The sequence below is a fragment of the Rhinopithecus bieti genome, unplaced genomic scaffold, assembly GCF_001698545.2.
Source record: "Rhinopithecus bieti isolate Rb0 unplaced genomic scaffold, ASM169854v2 scaffold_63069, whole genome shotgun sequence".
In the NCBI taxonomy this organism is placed as follows: domain Eukaryota; kingdom Metazoa; phylum Chordata; class Mammalia; order Primates; family Cercopithecidae; genus Rhinopithecus; species Rhinopithecus bieti.
Genome location: NW_016823949.1, coordinates 13495 through 41184, shown reverse-complemented (window position 1 = coordinate 41184; position 27690 = coordinate 13495). Strand labels below are relative to the sequence as shown.

The 27690-nt window shown below is 36.2% G+C and overlaps 1 protein-coding gene across 1 annotated transcript in view; it reads left to right on the top strand.

Moving 5' to 3' along the window:
- The window catches only part of MEIKIN (meiotic kinetochore factor), a gene marked incomplete at its 3' end in the record, with an annotated part of 34340 nt that extends 12717 nt beyond the window's left edge, over positions 1–21623 (top strand). Inside the window, exons 6-8 of the mRNA XM_017862079.1 lie at positions 11049–11168; positions 16063–16102; positions 21559–21623. Of these exons, the coding sequence (XP_017717568.1) occupies positions 11049–11168; positions 16063–16102; positions 21559–21623 (225 nt within the window). The remainder of the gene's footprint in view (positions 1–11048; positions 11169–16062; positions 16103–21558) is intronic.
- Positions 21624–27690: the final 6067 nt, after the last annotated feature.

The window sequence follows — 27690 nt, the reverse complement described above, 5'->3', positions numbered from 1 at the left end:
CACATCCAATTATTAATCAATTTTGCACCTAATGAATGTATACTTATTCCCTTGAACCATATGTTATCTTTTTTTTCCTGTACTTATCTTACTTTTCAGCAAATAACTTAAGTGTTAGCTAGGCCAAGTCCCTGCTTGAATTTTCTCCACAAATTAAGAGTTATTTACATTTATTATACATATAAATATAGCCTTTGGTTAATGATGGCAGATCAAATACATGCCTTACTGTACAATCTTACAATGGCAGAAAACAGCTTTTTCTTTAAAGTAATACATTCATAAGGACAAAGATAATTGGAAAAAAGAAAAGTACGAAGTTTGGAAGGTTAATCAGATGGTCTGATACAGCAGACCTAAGAAGGCGGAGTCCTAAACCAACAATGTGAATACCCCAGAAACAAGCCAATTTGCACTATAGTGTCACAGAAAAGCTCATAATTTGATTGTGCCAAATACTTGTAAATAGATGTCAAAAACATGAAAGATGTGGTTAACTGCTCCTTTCCTGCTCAAAGGGAGCCTGTAGAGTTATTCTTTAGAATATTTTGAAACAGGGACTCCAGACTGGAGAATACTAGGTACTGTTAATAGCAGGGATACTGTGGTATTTTGAAATGTCAGTCCCAATTATTCATTTCTCTGTAGTATTATATTTATACCCTCATAATGGGTGGAGTGTACTTTTCTACTCTCTGGCTTTGGGATTGGCCATGTCACTTGCTTTCTGCAACAAACACAATTTAAGAAAAACTTTCAAATTGCTTAAGTGGTTGGGCTTGTCTTCTTGCACTTTTGCCATTATCATGAGAATGTATCCTAATTAGCTTCTGCCTCTCTCGTGGAACCCCAGAATGAGAATTACAGAGTGGAACAGCCCAGGCAACCAACTCACTTTAGAGAGCTGCCCCAGCTGATCTGCAGACTTGTAATCTGAGTTACCTGAGCCAACTAATAGACATGGAAACAAAAAATAAATGCTTTTCATTTTGTGCCACTGAGATTTTGTGGTTGTTTATTAAACAGCCAAAGCTGACTGCTGCAGATAATGTACTGGATTTGGAAGAGGAAATTAAGTAAAAGTGTACATCCTAAATTATGGGATCTGCTCACCCAATGCTTATTTCCACCCTACCCTAGCAGCCCATTTTTCTTGTCAGCTTCCCAGACTTGAACCTTCTGTTGAGAAAATGACCGATTATTTTCTCAGGAACTGAGTACCCCAGAAGAAAATATCTAAAGATACTGACCTCAGGAGTCCTCAGTGAAACTGACCAGGCAGAAGACCCTACAGTGAAGCCAACTACGTGACAAGCCCCACCTAGGCCATAGGGGTACCACTTAGCCTTTTAGGACCCACTTTTAAATATGAACAGAGAGCCAAGGATCACCAGACTTCTGAGTAAAGCCTCTAACATTAAAAAGAGATATCAAAACAAAACAAAGTGTGAGAATGCTGTTGGCAAGATGTTGAAACAGGAAGCCATGGCTCTGCCTACTCCTTATGGGCACACCAACAGCAGTATATGGACCAGTTTCCTTTGTGAAAAATTCAGAAAACAGTAGACAGGCGCCTGCATCGTGGCAAGCATGGGGCCAGCCACATCAAAGCCAGTAGGACAATTTGAGACATCCTCACCATAATTCCTACTCCTAGCACAACATTATACAATTGAGAGGAAACCCATACCACAGTTTTCAGCTTCTCCCTGAGGGGAAGAGCAAGATAAGGGACTTGACAATACATCCAGTGTTCTGAATTCTCTGAGGAATGCCTGAGGGAACTGACTTCTGTCTTGCCTGTCTCAGAGTGCTGATAGGACCCAGCATACCCAAGGTGACTGGTGACTGCTGAGAATAAAGATGACAATTTGCTCTAGGACACAAACATTTGCCACATGCCCTCCACCTGGCTTAGTGCAGAGTGAGTTGGGGGGTGGGGGGAACAGATTCTGGCTTCTCCCTCGGGAGAGGAGTTGGACTGTGTGTCCATTGCAGCTTTTCAAGGGATGTTCTTGGGACTAGCTTCTGTCACACCTGTCTTAAAATGTTGACAGGATCTGACATATTCTAAATGCCTGGAGGCTGATAACAACAAAGATGGTGGTTTGGACTAGCACAAAGATTTGAGAGATCTCTGGGTAGGTTTATTTATAAGGGTCTTCTGTACAATGCCAGTCTGCAAGATTGGGAGAAGTGGATGTTTTTTCTAATGTATAGATGCTGATACCAAGAGTCAAGGAAAATTAAGAAGCAGGGAAACATGGTCCAAACAAAGGAACAAGATAAATCCCCAGAAACTGACCCTAATGAAATGGAGATATACAAATTTTCTGACAACTAGTTCAAAATAATCATTATGAAGATGCTCAACAAGCTGAGAAGAACAATACATGAACAAAATAAGAATTTCAACAAAAAGAAAGTTTTAAAAAGAACAAAATAGATATTTTTGGTGCTGAATAATACTATCACTGAACTGAGGCCAGGCACAGTGGCTCATGCCTATAATCCCAATGCTTTAGGAGGCTGAGGTGGGAGGATCATTTGAGCCAAGGAGTTTGACGTTACAGTGAGCTGTGATTATGCTACTGTACTCCAGCCTGGGTGACAGAGCAAGACAGCTCTAAAAAAAAATAAAAGAAAAATTCAGTAGAGCAATATAACAGCACACTAGCTCAAGAAGAATAAAGAATGAGTGAGCTTGAGGACAGGTCATTTTTAAAGACTCCAAAAGCAATTGCAAGAAAACAAAAATTGACAAATGGGACCTAATTAAACTGAAGAGCTTCTGCACAGCAAAATAAACTATCAACACAGTAAACAGACAACCTACAGAATGGGAGAAAATATTTGCAAACTATGCATCCAATAAAGATCTAATATCCAGAATCTATAAAGAATTTAAATCAGCAAGCAAAAACCAATCCTATTAAAAAATGGGCAGAGGGCATGAATATAAAGAAGACTAAAGAAGTATGTCTTCTTCTCATTAGAGAAATGCAAATCAAAACCACAATGAGATACCATCTCATACCAGTCAAGGTGGCTATTATTAAAACGTCAAAAAATAACATGTTTGTGAGATTGTAGAGAAAAGGGAAAGCTTATACACTGCTGGTACACAGAGGGAATGGGAATGTAAATTAGTTTAGCCAATATGGAAAGAAGTTTGCAGATTTCTCAAAGAACCTAGAACTATCATTTGACCCAGCAATCCTATTACTGGATATATTTCCAAAGGAATCATTCTATAAAGACACATGAACACATATGTTTGTTGCAACACTTTTCACAATAGCAGAGACATGGAATCAACCTAAATGCCCATCAGTGGTAGACTGGATAAAGAAAGTATAGTACATGTACACCATGGAATACTACACAGACATAAAAAAGAATGAAATCATATATTTTGCATCAACATGGATGCAGCTGCAGACTGTTATCCTAAGCAAATTAATGCAGGAACAGAAAACCAAATACGGTGTGTTCTAATTTATAAGTGGGAGCTAAACATTGAGTACACATGGACACAAAGAAGGGAACAGTAGACACTCGGGCTTACTTGAGGTTGGAGGGTGGAAAGAGGGTGAAGATTGAAAAACTACCTATTGAATACTGTGCTCACTATCTGGGTGACAAATCATTTGTACACCAAGCCCCAGTGACACACAGTTTACCCATGTAACAAACCTGCATGTGTACCTCCTATATCTAAAGTAAAATTTGGAAGAAAAATAAAGGTCATTTAGTATTATGCCATTAGTGAAGAAAAAAGAATGAAAAGATTGAAGAAATCCTAAGAGACTTGTGAGCCACTATCAAGCAGACCAACATTTGCAATACGGGAGTCCCAGAGAAGAAGAGAGAAAGGACTTGAAAGTGTAATCAAAGAAATAGTGGCTAAAATCATCCCAAATCTGGGGAATTAAATGGACGTTTAGATCCAGGAAGCCCAAGGGATCCAAGTAGAAGGAATCCAAGAAATCCACACTGGGAAACATTATAATTGAATTGTCAAAAGCCATATACAAAGAAAAATTTGAAAGCAGCAAGTAAAAAGTGACTTGACATGTACAGGGGAGCCGCCATAAAACTATGAGTGGATTTCTCAGCAGAAACTTTACAGATCAGAGAGAATGGGATGATATATTCAAAGTGCTGAAAGAAAAATCAACCAAGAACAGTACACCCAGGAAAACAGTCTTTCAAAAATGGAGAGACAAGGAGTTTCCCAGACAAACAAAAGCTGAGGGAATTTACTACGACTAGACCTGCCTTACGAGAAATGCTGAAAGGAGTTATTTAAGTTGAAACTCAAGGATGCTAAACAGTAACATGAAAGTATAAAACTCATTGGTAAAGGTTAATATATAGATAAATACAGAATACAGTAATATTGTAATAGTAGTTTACTATTAAGCTCTTCAATTTAATTAGGTCCCATTTGTCAATTTTTGTTTTTGTTGCAATTGCTTTTAGAGTCTTAAAAAATGACCTGTCCTCAAGCTCACTAATTCTTTATAGTAGTTTACTATTACAATAGTAATGTAATAGTAATTGTAATACTGTACAGAATACAGTAATATTGTTATAGTAGTATACCAGAATTAAATCACTTTTAGTTCTAATATACGAGTTAAAAGATAAAAATGTCAAAAACTAACTGAAAATGTTAATAATACAACTAAAATATATAAATTGTGACATGAATAAAGTGCGGGAGAGGGAGAAGTATAAGTGTAGTTTTTGTATGCAATTGAAATTAAGTTATCAGCTTAGACAGTTACTATATAAGATTTTACATAAGCCCCATGGTCAACACAAACAGAATTCCTATGGAAGAATCATAAAAGAAGAAAAAGAAAACCTTTATCGATATATACAAAAAGCAATGGAACACAAAGGAAGACAGCACTAAAGGAAAAAGGGACAAAAGAATTACAAGACAGAAACAATTAGTGAAATGACAATAGTTAAGTCTCTACCTACCAATAATTACTTTAAATAAGTTAAACTTCCCAATCAAAACACAGAGTGACTGAATGGATAAAAGAACAAGATCTAATGATGTGATGTCTACAGATGACCCTCTTTAGATTTGAGGATACATACACTAAAAATGGAGAGATGGAAAAAGATATTCCATACAAATGGTAACCAAAAGAGAGCAGGGGTGGCTATATTTGTGTCAGACAAGATAGACTTCAAATCAAAAACAGTCATGAGAGACAAAGAAGAACAAAAATAATAATAAAAAGGTCAATTCACCAGGAAGATATACAGTTATAAATATGTATGCACCCAACATCAGCATCTAAATATATAAAACAGACATTGACAGAACTGAAGGGAAAAATAGTAATACAATAATTGTGGGATAATTCAATATAACCCACTTTTAGCAATGGATAGAACATTCAGACAGAAAACAGGTAAGCAAACGGCAGACTTGAACAGCGCTATAGACAACATGGACCTAATATGTATACAAAACATTCTACCCAACAGTGGCAGAATATATATTTCTCTCATGCACAGATAGGACAGTCTCCATAATAGATCATGTTATGTCACAAAACAAGTCTTAACAAATGGATGATTGAAAACATACCAAGTATCTTTTCTGACCACAATGGAACAAAACTAGAAATCAGTAGTAGAAGGAATACTGGAAAATTCACAAATATGTGGAAATTTAACATACTCTTGAATAACCAGTGAGTCAAAGAAGAAATCAAAAGGGAAATTAGAAAATATCTTTGGACAAAAGCACAATATATTAAAACGTGGAATATAGCAAAAGCAGTACTGAGGGAATTTTATAGCAATAACTACATTTAAAAAGAAACATTTCAAATAAGCTAATGTTACACCTCAAGGAACTAGAAAAAAGAATGAACAGCCAAAAATTATCAGAAGGAAATAAAGTTTAGAGCAGAAATAAATGGAACAGAGAATCGAAAAAAATAGAAATCAGTGGAACTAAGAGTTGGTTTGTTGAAAGGACAAATTTGACAAACCTTTAGTTAGATTAAGAAAAAAAGAAGACTCAATAAAATTCAAAGTGCAAGATGAAACTTTATACCTGATGCCACAGAAACAAAAATAATCATGAGACTACCATGCCCAATTATAGGACAATAAATTGAATAACCTAGAAGGAAAGAAGAAATTCCTAGAAACATATAACCTATTAAGACTGAGTCACGAAGAAATATAAAATCTGGGCAGACCTATAACTAGTAAGGAGATTGAACAAGCAATCAAAAACCTTCCAACAAAGACAAGTTCAGGACCAGATGGCTTCACTGGTGAATTCTACCAAACATTTAAAGAATATTTAATTCCAGTTCTTATATATGGTCTTTATTAAACTATTCTTAAACTTAAACTCTTCTTAAAAATTAAAGAGGAGAAAACACTTTCAAACTAATTCTTTGAGGCCAGCATTACCCTCATATTAAAGTGAGGTAAATACTACAAGCAAAGACAATTATAAGACAATATCCCTGATAAACAGAGATGTAAAAATCCTCAACAAAATACTAGCAATTCAAATTCATCTCTACATTAAAAGGATCATACACCATGACCAAGTGGCATTTATCCCTGGAATGCAAGGATGGTTCCAAATACAAAAATCAACTAAAGTGTAACACTACTTTAACAGAACAAAGGGTAACAATTACACAGTAATTTCAATAGATACAGTGAAAGGATTTGACAAAATTTAACATCTTTTATGATGAAAACTCTCAAACTAGGAACAGAAGGCAATTACCTCAACATAATAAAGACAGTATATGAGAAGCCCATAGCTAACATCATACTCAGTAGTAAAAAACTGAAAGCTGTTCCTCTAAGATCAGGAAGTATGCTGAATACTTTTATTCAGCATAGTCCTAGTCACAGCAATTAGGCAACAAAAAAATAAAAAGCGTCTAAATTGAAGTAAAATAATCTGTTTGTGCAGATGACATGATCTTATATGTAAAACACTCTAAAGACACCACAAGGCCGGATGTGGTGGCTCACACCTGTAATTCCAGCAGTTTAGGAGGCCGAGGCGGGCAGATCACATGAGATCAGGAGTTCAAGACCAGCCTGGCCAACATGGTGAAACCCCTTCTATACTAAAAATACAAAAATGAGCTGGGCGTGGTGGCAGGCGCCTGTAGTCCCAGCTACTCAGGAGGTTGAGGCAGGAGAATTGCTTTAATCAGGAGGTGGAGGTTGCAGTGGACCGGGTTCATGCCACTGCACTCCAGCCTGGGTGACAGAGCGAGACTCTGTCTAAAACACACACACACACACACACACACGCACACACACACACACATATTTGAATGATTAAATTAATTCAGTAAAATTGTAGATTATAAAATCAACATACGAAAATCAGTTGTGTTTCTATATACTAGCAATAAACTACCTGAAAAGGAAATAATCTCATTTACAATATCATCAAAAAGTATAAAATATTTACGAATAAACTTAAGAAGTAGAAGATATATATGCTGAAAAACAATGATGAATAAAATTTAAAAAGAAACGGACACACATCCCATGTTTATGAGTTGGAAGACTTAATATTGTTAAAATATCCATACACCCAAAGCAGTCTACAAATTGGATGCAATCTTTATCAAAATCTCAATGGCATTTTTTAATAGAAATAGTAAAGCAACCCTGAAGTGTATATGGAACTACAAAGAAGCTCAAATAGCCAAAATAATCTTGAGAAGAACAAAGCAGGAACATCATACTTCCTGATTTCAAAATACATTGTGATGCTATAGTAATTCAAACAGTATGGTACTGTCATAAGGTAAATGAATCCATACGTATATGGCCAACTTATCTTTGACAGGATAGAGTGCCAAGAATACAAAATGAGGAAAGGATACTTTCTTCAACAAATGCTGTTGGGAAAACTGAATATCCACATACAAAGTAATGAAATTGGACATTGACACCTATACACAAGAATTAATTCAAAATGAATTAAATACTTAAATATAAAACTCCTAGAAGAAAACATAGGGGAAAAGCTTCATAACATTAGTCTTAGCAGTGATTTCATGGATATGATACCAAAAGTGTAGGCAACAACAACAGTAACAAGTGAGACATCATCACTTCTGCACAGCAAAAGCTTCTGAACAGCAAAAGAAACAATCAACAGAGTAAAGAGACAACATACCAAAATGGAAGAAAATATTTGTAAATCATATATCTGATAAAGGAGTAAATAACTAAAATGCATAAGGAACTCAAAACTGAATAGCAAAACTAAACAAAAAAGACAACCTGATTTAAAAAATAGACAAATAACTTGAATAGATATTTCTCCAAAGCAGCAGCAGCAATAGCCAACAAGTATATGCAAAAATGCTCAACATCATTAATCATCAGGAACAGGCAAATCAAAACCACAGTATCACCTCACACTTGTTAAAAGGGCTATTACCAAAAAACAAAAACAAAAGATAACAAATGTTGGCAAGGGTGTGGATAATTTAGAACCCTTGTACACTGTTGGTGGGAATGTAAAATGGCACAGCAGCTATAGAAACAGTATGGAGGTGTCTCTAAAAATTGAAAACAGAATGACCATGTGTTCCGTCAGTCCCTGTGTGAATATCCAAAATAATTAAAATCAGGATCTCAAAGAGATATTCGCACTCCCTTATTCACTGCAGCATTATTCATAGTAGCTGAGATGTGGAAAAAACCTTAATGTTTGTTGATAGATGAATGGATAAAGAAAATGTGATGTATAAATGCAATGGAATATTATTCAGCCTTAAGAAAGAAATCCTGCAATTTGTGACAGCACAGATGAACCTTGAGGACGTTATGTTAAATGAAATAAGCCAGTCACAGAAGGTCGAATACTTGATATTTCCACTTATATAAATTATCTAAAATAGCCAAACTCATAGAAGCAGAGAGTAGGATGATGTTTGACAGGATCTGGCAGGAAGGGAAAATTGGGAGTTGCTATCAATCCGTATTAAGTTTCACTTACACATGTAGGAGTGAGCTCTAGAGAGCTGCTATAGAATGCTGTGCCTTTAGTTAACAACACTGGATTGTACACTTAAAAGTTGGAGTGTAGATCTCATGTTAACTGCTCTAACTGTAAAAGGAATTTTAAAAATTAAAATGTTTAAACTTTTAAAATTTAAAATCTCGAAACAAGGAAATTAAGTAGGAGGAAAAAGAATCAAAGAGAAATAGGAACAAGGAGAGGAAAATATTTTTTAAAATCTTCATTGAGATAAGAAAATATATATTTTATCCATTAAATAAGAATAGGATGCTATAAAAAAAAGAGGCTGTTCTAAGAACAATGAAATGCAATAGCAGAATGGAAAACTCAGTAAAAGGATTAAAATATTAAGTTGAGATATACCAGAAAAAAAAATCGTAAGAAAAAAAGGAGGGAAAAAGAGGAGAAAATAAAGAAAAAAAGATTAAAATTTAGAGAAAAAAAATATAAGAACAGTATATGAAATCCAACATCAAATAATAGGAGATCCAGGAAAAGATAATGGAAAAAAGGGAAGAAAATTATCAACAAATATTCAAGAACATTTTTTGAGCTATAAATTGTGAGTTTCTGGGTTAAAAGGACCATAGTGTGCCTAGTACAGTAGATGAAAAACACCAAGGCACAGCATTATGAAATTCTAAAACACCAGGGAGTGGAATAAATGGAATGGATTTATGCAATTTGGTAGTGTTTGAGATTAAATAGATTAAAAAATGTATAGAGACCAGGAGTGGTGGCACACGCCTGTAATCAGCACTTTGGGAGGCTGAGGCGGGCGAATCACTTGAGGTCAGGAGTGTGAGACAAGCCTGGCCAACATGGCAAAACTCTGTCTCTACAAAAATACAAAAATTAGCCGGGCATGGTGGTGGGTGCCTGTAATCCCAGCTACTCAGGTGTCTGAGGCAGGAGAATCACTTGAACCTAGGAGGCGGAGGTTGCAATGAGCCGAGATCACACCACTGCACTCTAGCCTGGGCGACAGAGCAAGACTCTGTCTCAAAAGAGTGTGTGTGTGTATGTGTGTGTGTATGTATAAAACTAAACAGATGAGGAAAGGGACTTGTATTGACTCCAGGAAAAACAAAAGGTGGTTTTGATATACCACCAGAGTAAACAGCATTTTTATAACATTTTATCATCATATGTCTATATGAATATTGTTCTAACTTAATATATGATATAACACTATAGAGACAATGGGAGGGGTAGGAAAGGTGGGGATGGGCGAATATACAGGGAATAGTCTTATTGTTCCATAGTGGGAAATCACTAGAAAGCTTAAAACTGATATTAAGTAATAGCAGCTTATGTACAGTTTGTCCCTTGGTATCCATGGAGGTTGGTTCTAAAACCTCCCTTGGATACCAAAATCTGTGGATGCTGAAGTCCCTGATATAAAATGGCATGGTATTTACATGTAACCTATGCACATACTGCTATATAGTTTAAATAATCTTTAGATTACTTATAATAATACAATGTAAATGCTATGTAAATAGTTGCTATACTGTATTGTTTAGAGAATAATGACAAGAAAAAAAAAGACTGTGTATGTTGAGTATGGATGCAATTTTTTCCTGAATATTTTCAGTCCATGGTTGGTTGAATCCACAAATGTGGAACTCATAGATACAAAGGGCTGACTGTATGTTATTTAGTGATGTGATTTTTAATGGTACATAGGTATAACATATATAAAACATAACAGGCAGCTCACATGTGTGCTACCTGTCTCTTAGATCAATAATCCTTATGGTGGAAAAGTCTAGAAAGGAAGGCAGGGTAAGAGAACCAGAATAAACCATAGATTATTTAGTATATTGATCTGTCAAAGCTTATTTTTTTTTCTGTCTCATCCAAAACCTTCAATTATAGTACCATCATTTGGTATGGGCTGGGGACCTAAGGTGGGGTAGGAAGGAACCTATCATTTGTAGGCTGTTGTTCAAAGTCTTACGCTATTTCTTCTCTGCTGTTTTAGACTGGGAGTGTCCTAACTTGGAAGAACACATGCAGTGGAAGAATTCTACTCTTCTGGATACCAGTAAAGCAGTAGCGATAGAGAAGGCAACACAGTTTTCAAATGTCTCTGCAATTTTAAGTGAGTTGCACACATGGGGGAACATTTCTTATCTATGTTGGAAAAGCAAAGGATTTTTTCTCTTGAATGATTTCTAAGCTAAGTTTCTCAGTTGGATTGCTTTTGGCTACAGATAATATCTAATAATAGCAGAAGTATGTTTAGTTTACTTTTTAAATTTATTTATTTTGAGACAGAGTCTTACTGTTTTGCCCAGGCTGGAGTGCAGTGGCACAATTTAGGCTCACTGCAACCTCTGTCTCCCAGGTTCAAGCAATTCTCCTGCCTCAGCCTCCCTAGTAGCTAGGGTTACAGGTGTGTGCCACCACACCCAGTATATTTTTGTATTTTTGTAGAGATGGGGTTTTACCATGTTGGCCAGGCTGGTCTTGAACTCCTGACCTCAGGTGATCTGCCTGCCTTGGCTTCCCAAAGTGCTGGGATTACAGGTGTGAGCCACTGCTCCCAGGCACAAGTAATTTAAACAATTTTTTGTAGAGATGGCATCTCGCTATGTTGCCCAGGCTGGTCTCAAACTCCTGGCCTCAAGCAATTCTTCTACCTTGGCCTTCCAAAGTGCTGAGATAATAGGCATGAGCCATTGCACTTTTAGACTTTTCATTTAGTCTTTCCTTTTTTCTGTTTCATGATCCATCCTGGATCCCATGTCACATTTAATTGTTACTTCTCCCTAGTCTCCTGCAGTTTGTAATAGTTCCTCAGTCTTTCAGATTACTGATGAGTTATTTTGTAGAATGTCCCTTGGTTGGGATTTGTCTTGATGTTTCTTCATGATAGGAATGAAGTTATGGCTGGGTGCAGTGGCTGACACCTGTAATCCCAGCACTTTGGGAGACTGAGGTGGGAGGACTGCTTGAGGCCAGGAGTTCGAGACCAGCCTGGGCAACATAGTGAGACCTCTATCTCTACAAAAAATAAAAAATGAACCAGATGTGGTGGTGCACGCCTGTAGTCCCAGCTACTCAGGAGGCTGAGGTGGGAGAATGAGAGGATCGCTTGAGCACAGGAGGTCAAGGCTATAGTGAACCATGTTTACACCACTGAACTTCTGCCTGGGTGACAGAATATGGATCTTCTGAAAAAACAAAAACAAACAAAAAAAAAAACAAAGGAATGAAGTTATGCAATTTTTGGTAAGAGTACCACAGAAATTATGTTGTGCCTTTGCAGTGTATCATATCATATCAAAGGGTTCATGCTGTCCTCTCATTTTTATTTGAAGAATATTATGTCTTATTACTGGTGATGTTAAATTTCATCATTTGGTTAAGGTGGTATCTGATGAATTTCTCCAATTAAAAATTGCTGTTTTCTCTTTGTAATTTTTGAATATCTACAAAAAGATAGTTTGAGACTGTAAACTCTCTTTCTTCTGAAACAGTATTTCACTAATTTTAGCAGCCATCAGAGGAGCCAGTTGACTTCAACCTTTATTACTGTGGTGTTTGTCCAATGGTGATTTTTTATTCTATTCTTGATTACTACTTTTATTAATTGGAATTCTACTATAAAAGAAGAACTTTCTCTTTTCTGCCATTTGTTTATTTATTTGATTACTAATTCAGTGTAGACTCATGGATATTTATTCTATGGTTTGAAATCCAATACTTTCATCATACATTCATTCATTTATTTATTTGTATATTTATTTATTTATTTATTTCTAGTATATATAGAGTAGTTTCAGAAGTGTTAACCCAGGCCCCTGTAATAAATACATTTAAGTAAATAAATTACAGCATTTGCATACAGTTCTTTTTGTCTTTAGCATTACAGCATCTAGTCAAAATACTAATTTTCCAAAGTTATGTAAGTTCATTTTCTCCCCACCTCCCTTAGCATATGAGAAGTTATTCACTTGTAATACTTATAGCTATACTCATTTGTTATTGATTCACTTTTGCACTCGCCTGTCCTGTTTGGTTTTGTGTATGTATTTAGGAATATGAAATATTATTATGGTTTTAGAGTCATAGCTATATAAAAAGATATTCTCAGAAAATTATCACTTTCACCTTCTCCCAGCTACCATTCTTCTCTTCTTTCTACCCCTTTCTCACTTACCCACTGTGGGTAACTGGTCTTTTTAGTTTTTGACTTATCCTTCCTGTGTTTCTTTTGTACAAATGAGGAGATATCAATGTATTTCTTTATATCCTCTTCTTTGTTACATGAAGGGTACCGTGCTATATAGCTACTCTTCTTTCACTTTGATTTTTCCACCTAACAGTATGTACTAGAAATCACTCCACATCAGTTTACATAGAGATCTTCCTCTTATTTTTTACAGCTGCATAGTACTCCACTCTGTGGATGTACTTTTGTTTATTCAAAAATACCTATATATTGGGTATTTAGGTTTTTCCCCAATATTTTGCCATTATAAACAACACACAATGAATAAACTTATGATATATATTTTCATGTTATTGGCAGTATGTCTTCAAGGTAGATTTTCAGAGGTAGGATAGCTGGGTCAGAAGATTATCATTTTATTGGATATTGCCAAATTTTCCTCCAGAAGGATTATAACAGTTTGCATTCCAAACAGCAGTGTGTTAAAGTGCTGGTCTCCCCATATCCTTACCAACAGAATGTGCTGTCATTTCTTTTTAAATTTTGCTACTCTCAAAGGTGACAAATAGTATCTCTGTGCTATTTTAACTTGCATTTCCATAATTATATGTGAGTTTGAACATTTTTCATATGTTTAAGGGCCATTTTTATTTGAAGAATATTGGCCTTTTGTCTGTGGTATATATTATGAATATTTTGTCCCAGTTTTTTGGTTGTCTTTTTGTTCATGGTATTTTTTGTCATGCAAAAAATTTTAAATTTATATTGGGTTTATGTTTCTCCCATACCAGCCCAGAGCTATGTAGCAACTCACTAATATCATCAAGATCATAGGGTCTTATGTCAACATACAGCCAAGTGTGTTGGTTTGTTACCCCATAGTTGCAAGGTGGTTGCTAAACTCTAGGTGTCACAGCCATGTTCCTGGTAGAAAGAATGAGAGAGGGCTGAGTAGCACCACATGTATCCTTTTATTGAAAGAAGAAAAGCTTTCCTAGAAATTCCCAGCTGACTTCTACTTTGGTCTATTGGCCAGAACTGGGTCATGCATTTATCTACCACCAGGCAGGCTGAGAAACCAAGTATTTTGCTTTCCTATCCTCTATTGTGGTAGAAGGCAAGGAAAATGAAGAAGGGGAGTAGGAATGGATATTGGCAGCCCATCTATTAGAGCCTGCCACTAAGAAAGGGTCATATTAGTCAAAGAACATTGAGTTAGGGGTCTTTTATTGGAAAGTTGATAGCTGTCTAGATGGCAGTATTTCTAGTGTTTGAAGGCCTTGTCTTCTGTTTTATGTTTAGTTTGGCAACTCCTTTGCTGAAATAAAGTTCTCAAAGAAGCAGCCTGTCTCTTTAGCAAATGTTTTGGTTAGGATTCTTGTCCATTGCAAATGTCAAAAAACTAACAGTATTAGGTTAAAAAGGGAATTTGTTACCACATGTACCTGAAAAATTCAGCAATAAATCAGGTACATAGGCAGTTTGATCCAGGGTTTCAAATGATATCGGTAGGATCCAATTCCTCTCTATCCCTTGGCTCAGGATCCCTCTATGTCAGTTATGCTCTGGGACAAGTCTCTTCTTGGAGCAACTTTTGCTGGCTCTGGGCTTACATACTCACAGCCTCAAATACATTGAAAAAAGTGCTTCTCTTTCCCAACAATTTGAACTGAAGTCCTGGACCTTACACATGGGCTTCATTAGTTTATATGCCTTTCCCTGATCCAGTCACTTTGTCCAGGGAGATGCAGGGCTTTCACAGTATTGAGTTATAGGCTATGCCTGGACCATCAGGGAAAAAAAACGAGGCGACTCTTACCAGCAAAAACAGAATAGATGCTAGATGATAAGGGTCCCCTGTGTATGTTTTGAGAACCTCCCTTTGAGGAAATGCTTAAAGGCATCATTTACTTTGTCTCCTCTTTAATTTGTGAGATTTGAAAATCCTAATCTAACATAAGCAAAGTACCAAAGCCACTAAAGGTTTTAATTTCTTTAGATAACTATACCCATGATTCTTTATATTCCTATTAACATCTTAATGTACCTGAGGCAGCAAATGTTGGCTGGCAGAAATTCTCTTGACTAATCAATTTACTAGTATGCGTTTCTATATATTTGGTATTGGACTAGTATTTGACTATCAGTTTTCTACTTTTTTATTTTTTTGAGACAGAGGATCACTCTGTTGCCCAGGCTGGAGTGCAGTGGCGCAGTCTCGGCTCACTGCAGCCTCCACTTCCTGGGTTCAAGCAATTCTGGAGCCTCAGCCTCCCAAATAGCTGGGATTACAGGCGTGTGCCACCACAGCCAGCTAATTTTTGTATTTTTAGTAGAGACGGGGTTTCACCTTGTTGCCCAGGCTGGTCTTGAACGCCTGACCTCAGGTGATCCACCTACCTCGGCTCCCCAAAGTGTTGGAATTACAGGCGTGAGCCACTGTACCCAGCCTAGTTTTGTAATCCAACCAGTTGTTTTTTCTTATATGTAAAATGGGGATAATAAATTGATATATTTACCTGACAGGATTGTTGTAAGAATCCAGTAAGATAATACATGTAAAAGACTTCAAAATTATAAAGAACTATTCAAATACAAGGGAGAGATTCCTGTATCTGATAACATTTTGCAACATTTTTTTACTTTGATATTTTGAAAATATTTTACCTAATTTAAGTGGCAAAAAAAAAAAAAAAAACAATATTTAAAAGTTATAAAATAAACTGCACTTGGGGAAAATACTCATTTTACCTAATTTTAGCCTCTGGTTTGTCTTCGAATTATATTTCTAATAGATTGTTTTTATTTTCTTTCCTAGGTACCTCTTCAGAAGACTATCAGAAATGCCACAGAGAAACGTAAGAATTAAAATTTTAAAATTGTTGAGCTTCTGAAACCCTGTGTTATAATAGTTATATAGCAAATACGATTGTTAGTCCACAAACTCAGGTGTTCATTTATTATTTGTTGAGGACTCACTATGTGTCAGGACTGTTGTAATTGCTAGAGATATAGTAGTGAACAAAATTGATTACAAACAAAATCTCTGCCCTCAGCAATGATAGCAAAAGGAAAATTTTGAGAAAAATTCAAGAGAGATAGTCAATAGTTTTTAATGACAGATTGGAAGAAGTCGAAATCCAAGTTGGCCCTCAGCCCTCTAACTTAGGAAATTGGATGAAAATTTATTCACTAGGTGAGGGAACACAAATGAAAAAGCAGGAGTGGGTTGGGGTAACACTGAGGTACCGACAGCACTTTGAAGTGGAGGTGTCCAACAATGAGTTGGATGGCCCAGCCCAGAGAGCAAGGGAAAAGTCCTGGACTGAAGGCATAGTTGTCTCCTTGGGAAATGTATGTAGCGTGAGAAGAGAGTAGCGTTAGTATGATAGCCTCTTTATAAATATTCCTGTATCTAAATGGTGAGAATTTTCTGAAGAAAATAAAATCTCTTACTGTTGTTTTTGGGTGAATTGTCCTTCAGTAAATGACAGTGAAAATTGTAAATATAAATGACTAAGGTCACCAGAGATGATGATGGAGTCACTTAAAAAAATTCCTTGCACAATTTATAATATAATATATTCTTAAGGAGGATAGAATGGTATTTGGATAATAATAATACCAGATTTGAGCGGCTATTGTCTACTAGACATCTGGTATTCTCTTTATTTAAGTAGCACATTCACAAAGTAAAACCCCTACAACTTTGACATAGTAGCTAATGGAGAAAGGGGGTTTTATTTATGTTGCTATAACTTCTTTGTAGATCCACTTTAATGACTGTTGTCTATGTATTAAAATGGAGCAAATGTAATAAAACACTTGATTATGTGTATCTGAGACTATTTCCTGTCTCACCTAAATACTGACCTCTCTTTGAAAATAAAACCTACCACTTATATGTGCAAAGAAAATATAGCTTCATTTATTTTTTTATTTTTTTTTNGATCCACTTTAATGACTGTTGTCTATGTATTAAAATGGAGCAAATGTAATAAAACACTTGATTATGTGTATCTGAGACTATTTCCTGTCTCACCTAAATACTGACCTCTCTTTGAAAAATAAAACCTACCACTTATATGTGCAAAGAAAATATAGCTTCATTTATTTTTTTATTTTTTTTTATTTTATTTTATTATTATTATTTTTTGAGACAGAGTCTCGAGCTGTCGCCCGGGCTGGAGTGCAGTGGCCGGATCTCAGCTCACTGCAAGCTCCGCCTCGCGGGTTTACGCCATTCTCCTGCCTCAGCCTCCCGAGTAGCTGGGACTACAGGCGCCAGCCACCTCGCCTGGCTAGCTTTTTTTTGTATTTTTTAGTAGAGACGGGGTTTCACCATGTTAGCCAGGATGGTCTCGAACTCCTGACCTCGTGATCCACCCGTCTCGGCCTCCCAAAGTGCTGGTATTACAGGCTTGAGCCACCTCGCCCGGCCAGCTTCATTTATTTTTTAAAATAACTCATCTAAACTTCTCTTAAACCCTCATCACCCTTCTCTACTATTTAGCTGGGAAATAATGAGTTAAACTTACTTCTGGTTAGAAGTCCTTTTTGGGTGAATGCTGAATCTTAGATGTTCTCCCCATTCCATAGTCCTAAGAATGGCATATTGGTAGGCGATCATATCCCTTTATCTGCCTGGGCAGTCTCAGTATATGCCTGTTTTTCTGACATAATTCTTAATAGAGTACCTTGTACTCTCAGAAATGTTCCAGTTTGGAAAAATAGTCACCCTAAATGTAAGTGTGTAGGAATAGGGGCAGACCTTACGTAGCCTTGTAGCAGTGCTGGGGAAAGGGTAAGGTTAGGATCTGAGGGTATCTGGAATCCCATAACTGTCTCTGGATTTTTACTGATTCTTGCTTCAAGGCTTTTAGACTGGTTCTATACCAGGTCTGGACTCCACTGAAAAAATCATTGGCTCATAAACTTAAGGCCTTATTTAGGACCTGAGGTCCTCCATTGCTGATTTTACCTCACCTTGGTTTTTGTTGCTCTCCCAAACCCTTTGAGTCTCATTGAAGTCCTGTATCCAGACTTTGACTAGGTGGCTTTCTACAACCTTTGTAGTAGAGTCACTTCACCACAGCACTCCTATGCCAGGTGTTTTGGCTGTGAATTTGGCCACTTTCTTGATTGCTCTTGGTGTACGGAATCTTGAGAACTTGTTCTCAATGCCCAGGAATTAAGAGAATCTCAGGAGAGCTAACTGATGCCCCCTCTCTGCCTAAACATCCCCAGCTCTTCTTGTTATGTTGTTTCCACCCTGTGTGGACATCTCCTAGAGTTCTAAACAGAGAGTTAGTACATACCCCCTCTCCTTTTGGCTTTCTCTTCACCTCTTCTAACGTCATCCTCCCATTTATTACCCCTGTCTCCATATTTGGGCCTTGAGGAGAAAAGTCAGCTCCCATTGTCTGCTTGTTTCCTAAGTCTTTGCCCCACTTCTCTTTGGAATAATGCTGTCGACTGGAAGGTGTGGAGGAGAGATCTTTGTTAACTTCCTTAGCTTTTTCTGTATCATATGGTTGTCTTAGTCTGTTTTCTGTTGCTTATTACAAAATACCTGAAACTGGGTAATTTATAAAGAAAAAGAATTTCTTTCCTTTCATTTCCTTCCCCTTCCCCTTCCCCACCACCTTCCTTTTCTTTTCTTTTTTCTTCTCTTTCTCTTTCTTTCTCTCTCTCTCCGCCTCCCTCCCTCCCTCTCTCTTTCCTTCCATCTGTCTGTCCATCCTTCTTCCTCCCTTCCTTCTTTCCTTTCTTTCTTCTTTCTTTCTTTTTTTTTTTTAGAAACAGAGTCTTACTCTGTTGCCCAAGCTGGAGTGCAGTGGCACCATCATAGCTCACTGTAACCTTAAACTCCTGGGTTCAAGTGATCTTCCAGCCTCAGTCAGCCTCCTGAGTAAATAGGACTACAAGCATGTGCCACCATGCCTGGCTATGAATTTATTTCTTACAGTTATGGAGGCTAAGAATTCTAAGGTCAAGGGGCTGCAGTTAGTGAGGGCCTTCTTGCTGGTGGGGACTCTCTGCAGAGTCCCGAAGTGGCACAGGGCATCACATAGCAAAGGGACTGAACGACTGAACATAGTAGCTCAGGTGTCTCTTTTTCCTCTTGTAAAGCCAATCCTACCATTCCCATGATAACATATTAATCCATTACTTCATTAATCCATGAATGGCTTAATCCATTTATGAAGGCAGAGCACTCATGATCCAGTCACCTCTTAAAGTCCCTGTCTCTCAATACTGCCACATTGGGGATTAAATTTCAACACGAATTTTGGAGGAGACAAACATTCAAACCATAGCAATGGCTAATAGTAGAATTCTGTAGTTGTGTTTTAACTTACATATGTTAATAGGAACTTGAGGAATGTAGCAAAATGTTAAATGTGGTTTTCATGTTTTCTTAGAATTTGGACAATTGCCTTACTGATGAAAACAAATCATTGACAAGTACCCCCATTCCTTATTCTGTGTAGAATTATCTATGTGGAGTTTGTAAAAGGTGAGGTCAAAACCCAGTTCTACCAGCATTAGCTTATTACTCATCTCCAAACTAAGAAAAGGCTAAGAAAAAGATGAAAAGTTCAAGAATACATATTTCTTTGATAAGAGCTATTATTGGTGTCATATGGAGCGAGGAGACTTCTCCCGCACCTCAATACAAGAAAGGAAGCTCTAAGAGAACCATTTGGAAGGTTCAACATATGTCCCTGGGAGTTTCTGACTCATACCTGAAAAGTCTAAAGGCAAGAGGGTCTGTTAGGTGCTTTGGAATGGCAGAATAAAGAGGAAGCTAGATATACTTTCAGAGTTTGACATGACAAAGATTTGTGCATAATGCCAATAGGCCAAATATGGATTCCATAGAACGGGACTAATTATGGATCATCTTGAAAGAGATTATGCCCAATATGACTTCCTGCAAAGGATGAAGTAACCTCACTCAAAAGCAGTTGGAGGTTCTATCATCAAAGGCAAAAGCTGAGGAGACGATAAAAAGCAGCAAGTGAGAGAGCTCCAGTGATAGGTAGAGCTCCAGTGACAGGTAAACCTCCAAAGAACCCTTCAGAATACTTCAGGTTTGAAAGAGTCAACATTTGATTACCTGTCATATCCCAGAGATACCAATGGCACATAACTGTTCGGTCAAGATTGAAAAAGACCTTTCCTGTACATTTCTAAAACTCCTTTCCTATAATTCACTGCCAGGGGAAACCAAAGTGTAGTTTCCAAATAGGCAAGGGAAGAGAACAAGAAACAGAGACAAAACTGATAGTGGTTGCTCTTCCCACAGCATATTCTGAGTCTAAATCATGCCCAAGCTGAGAAAAGGAAAAAAATTAAATTGCATAAGAAGAGTTTGGATTTGTAATATTACACTGAACTTTGTGTTACCTAAAAATAGCTACTTATTACAAGAGAATGCCAGAAAGGCATTAGTAAAAAGAAATCTACCTGGAAGTTCATTCAGAGCAAGAAAGTACTATTTTGACAGGATACGTTTAAAGGGAAATATGAAAGAATAAAATTGTTTCTGTTCACTGAGTTCAACTATTCAATTGATCAGTATAGAAATTTAGAATATCCCCTTCTCACATTTGGTTTTCAACTGCATTTTCTTGCTAGGGACTCAGAAATCCCATTTTTGTGGTCAAAGGCTGAGTTTTGATCCTTTGGTATTTATTCCTTTTGTGATAGCTAGTCCTTTCCTACACATTTAGATAGAATTGGGGGTGGTCTAGTTTGTAGAAGTACAAAAAAAACCCAGGATATTAATTTCAAAAAAATCTTTTACTGCAGTCTACCCTGGGTAACAGAGCAAGACCCTCTTTCAATAATGATAATAATAATAATAATAGTAATATCATCATCATCATCATCATCATCATCAATCTGTCATGTGTCTTAAATTTCTTTCCATAAGAATGTTAGGAAACAGGATTGCTATCCCTTTTGCATAAATAAGATAACCAAGACTCAAGACAGGCTACGTAGCTTTCCAAAGGCCACTCAAGTGTGAGTAGTGGAACTGGGGTTTAAAGCAGGGTCTGTCTTATTCTAAACACTATGCTCTGTCCTCTACACATATTGCTTCACACTCATATATGTATAAATATGTTGCCTTTTTATTAACCTATTTGTTCATATAAATACTGTAACATTTTTTCTCAACAACTGTATATTTTCCCACAGGATAATCACAAATAAATATCTTTATTTTAAATACTATTTGAGGATTTTTGAAAGTTACTGAAAGATTTAGAAAATACCACTAACTAGTTTGTTCTTGTTATAGAGGGATGACAGTAGCAAATCAAAATGTGTCTCCAAAAGCAAAGTGTGCTTCAAATTCAGAATCAGGTATGAAACTAATTATTTTCTGTAGTAATTGTAATACTTCTGTTAAAATACATGATTCTGTATTTATTTTTGCTACCTGCAACATGTATTATTAACAAAGTTAGTAGCCCAGTGAACTGAATACTTTTTAGCTTGGTTGTATTTAAGAAATGAAGATATGTGGGATCAGAAAGTGGGTCTTAACTATCCCCACAGCATCAATCATTTATTCATTTAATAAACATTTAATGAATATGAACTCCATACTAGACATTGTTATGTATACTAGTGGAAGTGATACACTTTTTCTCCCCTTGTAGATTTCAGTTGTAGGAGAGAACAATAAGTAAACATATATTGTAGTTATGCATAATGATTGAAAAATAAAGGGATCAGCAAAGTGTCTTGCATATTATTAACCCTTATGTAGTTTACAATTAGGATAAATTTAGCAAGACATTTACATCCTTATTAACCTCTGCTGTATCTCAGATTTTTCTGTGTTTCCTGCATCAAGTTTTATAGCATCCATTTGAGAGTAAACTTGAAGAATTGCTGATTTTGCTGTTGATGGTTGTAAATGTTTGTATGAATATATATTTGCATAATCTTCATTTTAAGAAGTTATCTTAATGAGCATTTACTAAATGCCACACATTAAGTTAGGAACTGTATGTATAAAACAATTAATATACTTTCTGTTCTAAGCAAAATTAGTCTAGTGATGAAAACCAATCTTGTAAAAGCACAAAATCCTTGGAAGGAGCAATACCTTCTACCCCGAGGGTTAGCATTGGAAGAAGGATTTGTTTTACATATCAAAGAATAAGGGAATGTGTGAATAACAGATGAGCACTAATTAAAAAGAAAGTGGTAAGTGTACCAAAAACTACCATGATTTTACCTAGGTTTTGCCCAATAAAAAGTGTCGCTTTAGCTGTGGAAAATATTTACAAAGCTTGGTGGTAGGGCAGAATAGGGATTCTTGAATTCTGTGTGTTTTTGTGTCCTTACTTTTATATGGTAACTTAAAATTTAAAATTAAATAAGCCACTTCTGACTCTAGAGATTTCTTTACACATTTCTTTTTAAAATTATTTTATTAACATTCGTGGATACATAGATGGTATATATGTTTATGGCTTACATGAGATATTTTAATACAGGTATGCAATGCATAATAATCATATTATGGTTAAGTAGGGTATGCATGCCCTCAAGCATTTATCCTTTGTGTTACAAATAATACAGTTATACTCTTAGTTATTTTTAAATGTATAATTAAATTATTTTTGACTACAGTCACCCTGTTGTGCTAGCAAATACTAGGTCTTATTCATTCTTTCTAACTATTTTTTTTGTACCCGTTAACCATCCCCACCTTCCCTACAAACCACTCCCCCTCCCCAACTATCCTTCCCAGCCTCTGGTAACCATCCTTCTATTCTCTGTCTCCATGAGTTCAATTGTTTTGATTTTAGATCCCACAAATATGTGAGAACAAGCGATGTTTGTCCTTCTGTGCCTGGTTTATTTCACTTATCATAATGACCTTCAGTTTCAGTCATGTTATTGTAAATGACAAGATCTCATTCTTTTTTATGGCTGAATAGTACTCCATTGTGTTTATGTACCACATTTTCTTTATCCATTCATCTGTTGATGGACACTTAGGTTGTTTCCAAATCTTGGCTGTTGTGAATAGTGCTGAAACAAATGTGGGAGTGCAGATACCTCTTTGATATAATGATTTCCTTTCGTTTGCCTATATACTCAGCAGTAGGATCGCTGGATCATATGATATCTCTGTTTTTATGTTTTTGAGGAACCTCCCAACAGTTATCCATAGTGGTTATATTAATTTACATTCCCACCAACAGTATACAAGGGTTCCCTTTTCTCCACATCCTCACCAGCATCTGTTATTGCCTGACTTTTGGATAAAAGCCATTTTAACTGGGGTAAGATGATATGACATTGTAGTTTTGATTTGCATTTCTCTGATGATCAATGATGTTGAGCACCTTTTCATATACCTGTTTGCCACTTGTATGTCTTCTTTTGAGAAATGTCTGTTTAGGTCTTTTGCTCATTTTTAATTGAATTATTAGATTTTTGTTTTTCCTGTAGAGTTGTGTGAGCTCCTTATATATTCTGGTTATTAATCCCTAATTAGGTGAAGTAGTTTGCAAGTATTTTCCCCCATTCTATGGGTTGTCTCTTCACTTTATTGATTGTTTCCTTTGCTGTGCAGAAGCATTTTAATTTGATATAATCTCATTTGTCATTTTGCTTTGGTTGCCTGTGTTTGCGGGATATTACTCAAGATATCATTGCCCAGCCCAATGTCCTAGAGACTTTCCCCAATTTTTTTTTTTGTAGTAGTTTCATAGTTTGAGGTCTTAAAGTTTTTAATCCATTTTAATTTGATTTTTCATATGGCAACAGACAAGGGTCTAGTTTCATTCTTTTCCATGTAGCTATCCAGTTTTCCAAGCACCATATTAAAGAAACTGGCCCTTCCCCAAAGAATGTCCTTGGCACCTTTGTAAAAAAATGAGTTCAGTGTAGATGTACAGATTTATCTATGGGTTCCCTTTTCTGATTCCTTGGTCTATGTGTCTGTTTTTTATGTCAGTACCATGCTGTTTGGGTTACTGTAGTGCCATAGTATAATTTAAAGTCAAGTAATGTGATTTCTCAGTTTTGTTATTTTTGCTCAGGACAGCTTTGACTATTCTGGGTCTTTTGTGTTCCATATAAATTTTAGTACTTTGTTTTATTTGTGGGAAGAATTTCATTGGTATTTTGATAGGGATTGCATTAAACCTACAGATTGCTTTGGGTTGTGTGGCCATATTAACAATATTGATTCTTTCAGTCCATGAACATGGAATATCTTTCCAATTTTTTGCTGTCTTCTTCCATTTCTTGTGTCAGTGTTTCATAGATTTCATTGTAGAGATCTTTCAGATTTTTGGTTAAGCCCTAGATATTTTAGTTTATTTGTTGCTCTTGTAAATGGTGTTACTTTCTTGATTTCTTTTTCGGATTGTTCACAGTTGGCATATGAAAATGCCACTGATTTTTGTATGTTGATTTCGTATCAGTAACTTTCCTAATGTATATATCAGATCTACTAGTTTTTTGATGGAATCTTTAGTTTTTCTTTTGATTATAAGATCATGTCATCTGCAAACAAAGATAATTTGACTTCTTCCTTTACAATTTGGATGCCCTTTATTTCTTTCTCTTGTCTGACTGCTCTAGCTAAGACTTCCGATACTATGTTGAATAATAATGGTGAAAGTGAGCATTGTGTCTTATTCCAGATTTACAAAGAAAGGCTTTCAGTTTTTCCCCATTTAGTATGATACTAGCTGTAGGTCTGTCATATATTGGCTTTTATTATATTGAGGTATGTTCCTTCTGTACCTAGTGTTTTGAGAATTTTTATCATGAAGGGATGTTGAATTTTATCACATGATTTTCTAGCATAATTTGAATGAGCATATGGTTTTTTCCTTTATTCTGTTGATATGATGTATCATATTGATTGATTTGCATATGTTGAATCATCCTTGCATCCTTGGGGTAAATCCCACTTGGTCTTGAAGAATGATCTGTTTAATAAGTTGTTGAATTCAGTTTGATATTATTTTGTTGAGGAATTTTACATCAATATTCATCAGAGACATTGGCCTATAGTTTTCTTTTTTTGATATGTCTTTGTTTGGTGTTCATATCAGGGTAATACTGATTGCATTGAATGAGTTTGGCAGTACTCCCTCATCCTCTATTTTTTGGAACAGTTTGAGTAGGATTAGTATTAGGTCTTCTTTAAATATTTGGTAGAGTTCAACAGTGAAGCCACTAGGTCCTGGACTTTTCTTTACCAGGAGACTTTTTATTATAGCTTCAATCTTGTTACTTTTATTGTCCTGTTCAGGTTTTGGATTTATTTTATTTATTTATTTATTTTGAGACGGAGTCTCACTCTGTTGCCCAGGCTGGAATGCAATGGCTCAATCTCAGTTCACTGCAACCTCTGACTCCCGGATTCAAGTGATTCTCTTGCCTCAGCGTCCTGAGAAGCTGAGATTACAGGGGCACGCCACCACATCCGGCTAATTTTTGTATCTTTAGTAGAGACAGGGTTTCACCATGTTGGTCAGGCTGGTCTCGAACTCCTGACTTCGTGATCCGCCCACCTCATCCTCCCAAAGTGCTGGAATTACAGCTGTAAGCCACCTGCCCAGCCCAAGGTTTTGGATTGCTTCATGGTTCAGTCACACTAGATTGCTTATGTCTACTGGATGTAGTTGCTCATAGTAGATACTAATGATCCTTTGAATGTCTGCGGTATCAGTTGTAATGTCTCCCTTTTAATCTCTGACTTTGTTTAATTGGGTTTTCTCTCTTGTTTCTTAGTCTGGCTACAGGTTTGTCAGTTTTTTTTACAAGGAACCAGTTTTTTGTTTCATTGCTTTTTTGTATTGTTTTCAAATTCATTTGTTTCTGCTCTGATCTTTTTTATTTCTTCTACTAATTTTGGGTTTGGTTTGCTCTTTTTTAGTTCTTTAAGATGCATTGTTAGGTTGTTTATTTGATGTTTTTATTATTTTTGATGTAAACATTTATAACTGTAAATTTCCCTGTTAGTACTGCTTTCATTGTATCCCGTAGGTTTTGGTATGTTGTATTTCCATTACGATTTGTTTCAAGAATATTTTCAGTTTCCATCTTAATTCTTCATTGACTCACTAGTCATTCAGGAGCATATTGTTTAATTTTCATGTGTTTGTTAGTTTCTAAAATTCCTCATTATTTTTTATCTTTTATTTTAGATTCAGGTATACACGTATCTCATTTGTTACATAGATAAATTGTGTGTCACAGTGGTTTGGTGAGCAGATTATTTCATCATCTATGTAATAAGCATAGTACCTGATAGGTATTTTTTCAATAGTCACCCTCCTCTCACCCTCAAGTAGGCCCCAGTGTCTGTTGTTCCTTCTTTCTGTCCATATATACCCAATGTTTAGGTCCCACTTATAAGTGAGACTGTGCAGTATTTGGTTTTCTGTTCCTGTATTAGTTTGCTTAGGATAATGGCCTCCAGATGTATCTGTGTTGCTGCTGAGGATATATTCTTTTGTATGGCTGCGTAGCATTCCATGGTGTATATGTACCACATTTTTTTCTCCAGTCTACCATTGATGAACATTTAGGTTGATTCCATGTCGTTGCTATTGTGAATAGTGCTATGATAAATATATGCTTGTATGTGTCTTTATGGTAGAATAAGTTATATTCCTTTGGGTAAATACCTAATAATGGAATTTCTGGGTCAAATGGTAGTTCTGTTTTTAGCTGTTTGAGGAATTACCCACACTGCTTTCCACAATGTTTGAAATAATTTACACTCCCACTAACAGTATGTAAGCATTCTGTTTTCTCTGCAACTTTGTCAGTATCTGTTGGTTTTTTGTTTTTTTTTTTACTTTTTAATAATAGTCATTCTGATTTTTGCACATTGATTTTGTATCCTGAGACTTTGCTGAAGTTACTTATCAGCTTAAGGAGATTTTGGGCTGAGACAATGGGGTTTTCCAAATATACAATCATGTCATCTGCAAACAGGGACAATTTGACTTCTTCTTTTCCTAACTGACTACCCTTTATTTATTTCTCTTGCCTGATTGCCCGAGCCAGAACTTCCAACACTATGTTGAATAGGAGTGGTGAGAGAGGGCATCCCGGTCTTGTGCCAGTTTTCAAAGGGAATGCTTCCAGTTTTTGCCCATTCAGTATGATATTGGCTGTGGATTTGTCATAAATAGCTCTTATTATTTTGAGATACGTTCCACCAATACCGAATTTATTGAGCATTTTTAGCATGAAGGGCTGTTGAATTTTGTCAAAAGCCTTTTCTGCATCTATTGAGATAATCATGTGGTTCTTGTCTTTGGTTCTGTTTATATGCTGGATTACGTTTATTGATTTGCGAATGTTGAACCAGCCTTGCATCCCAGGGATGAAGCCCACTTGATCATGGTGGATAAGCTTTTTGATGTGCTGCTGNCCA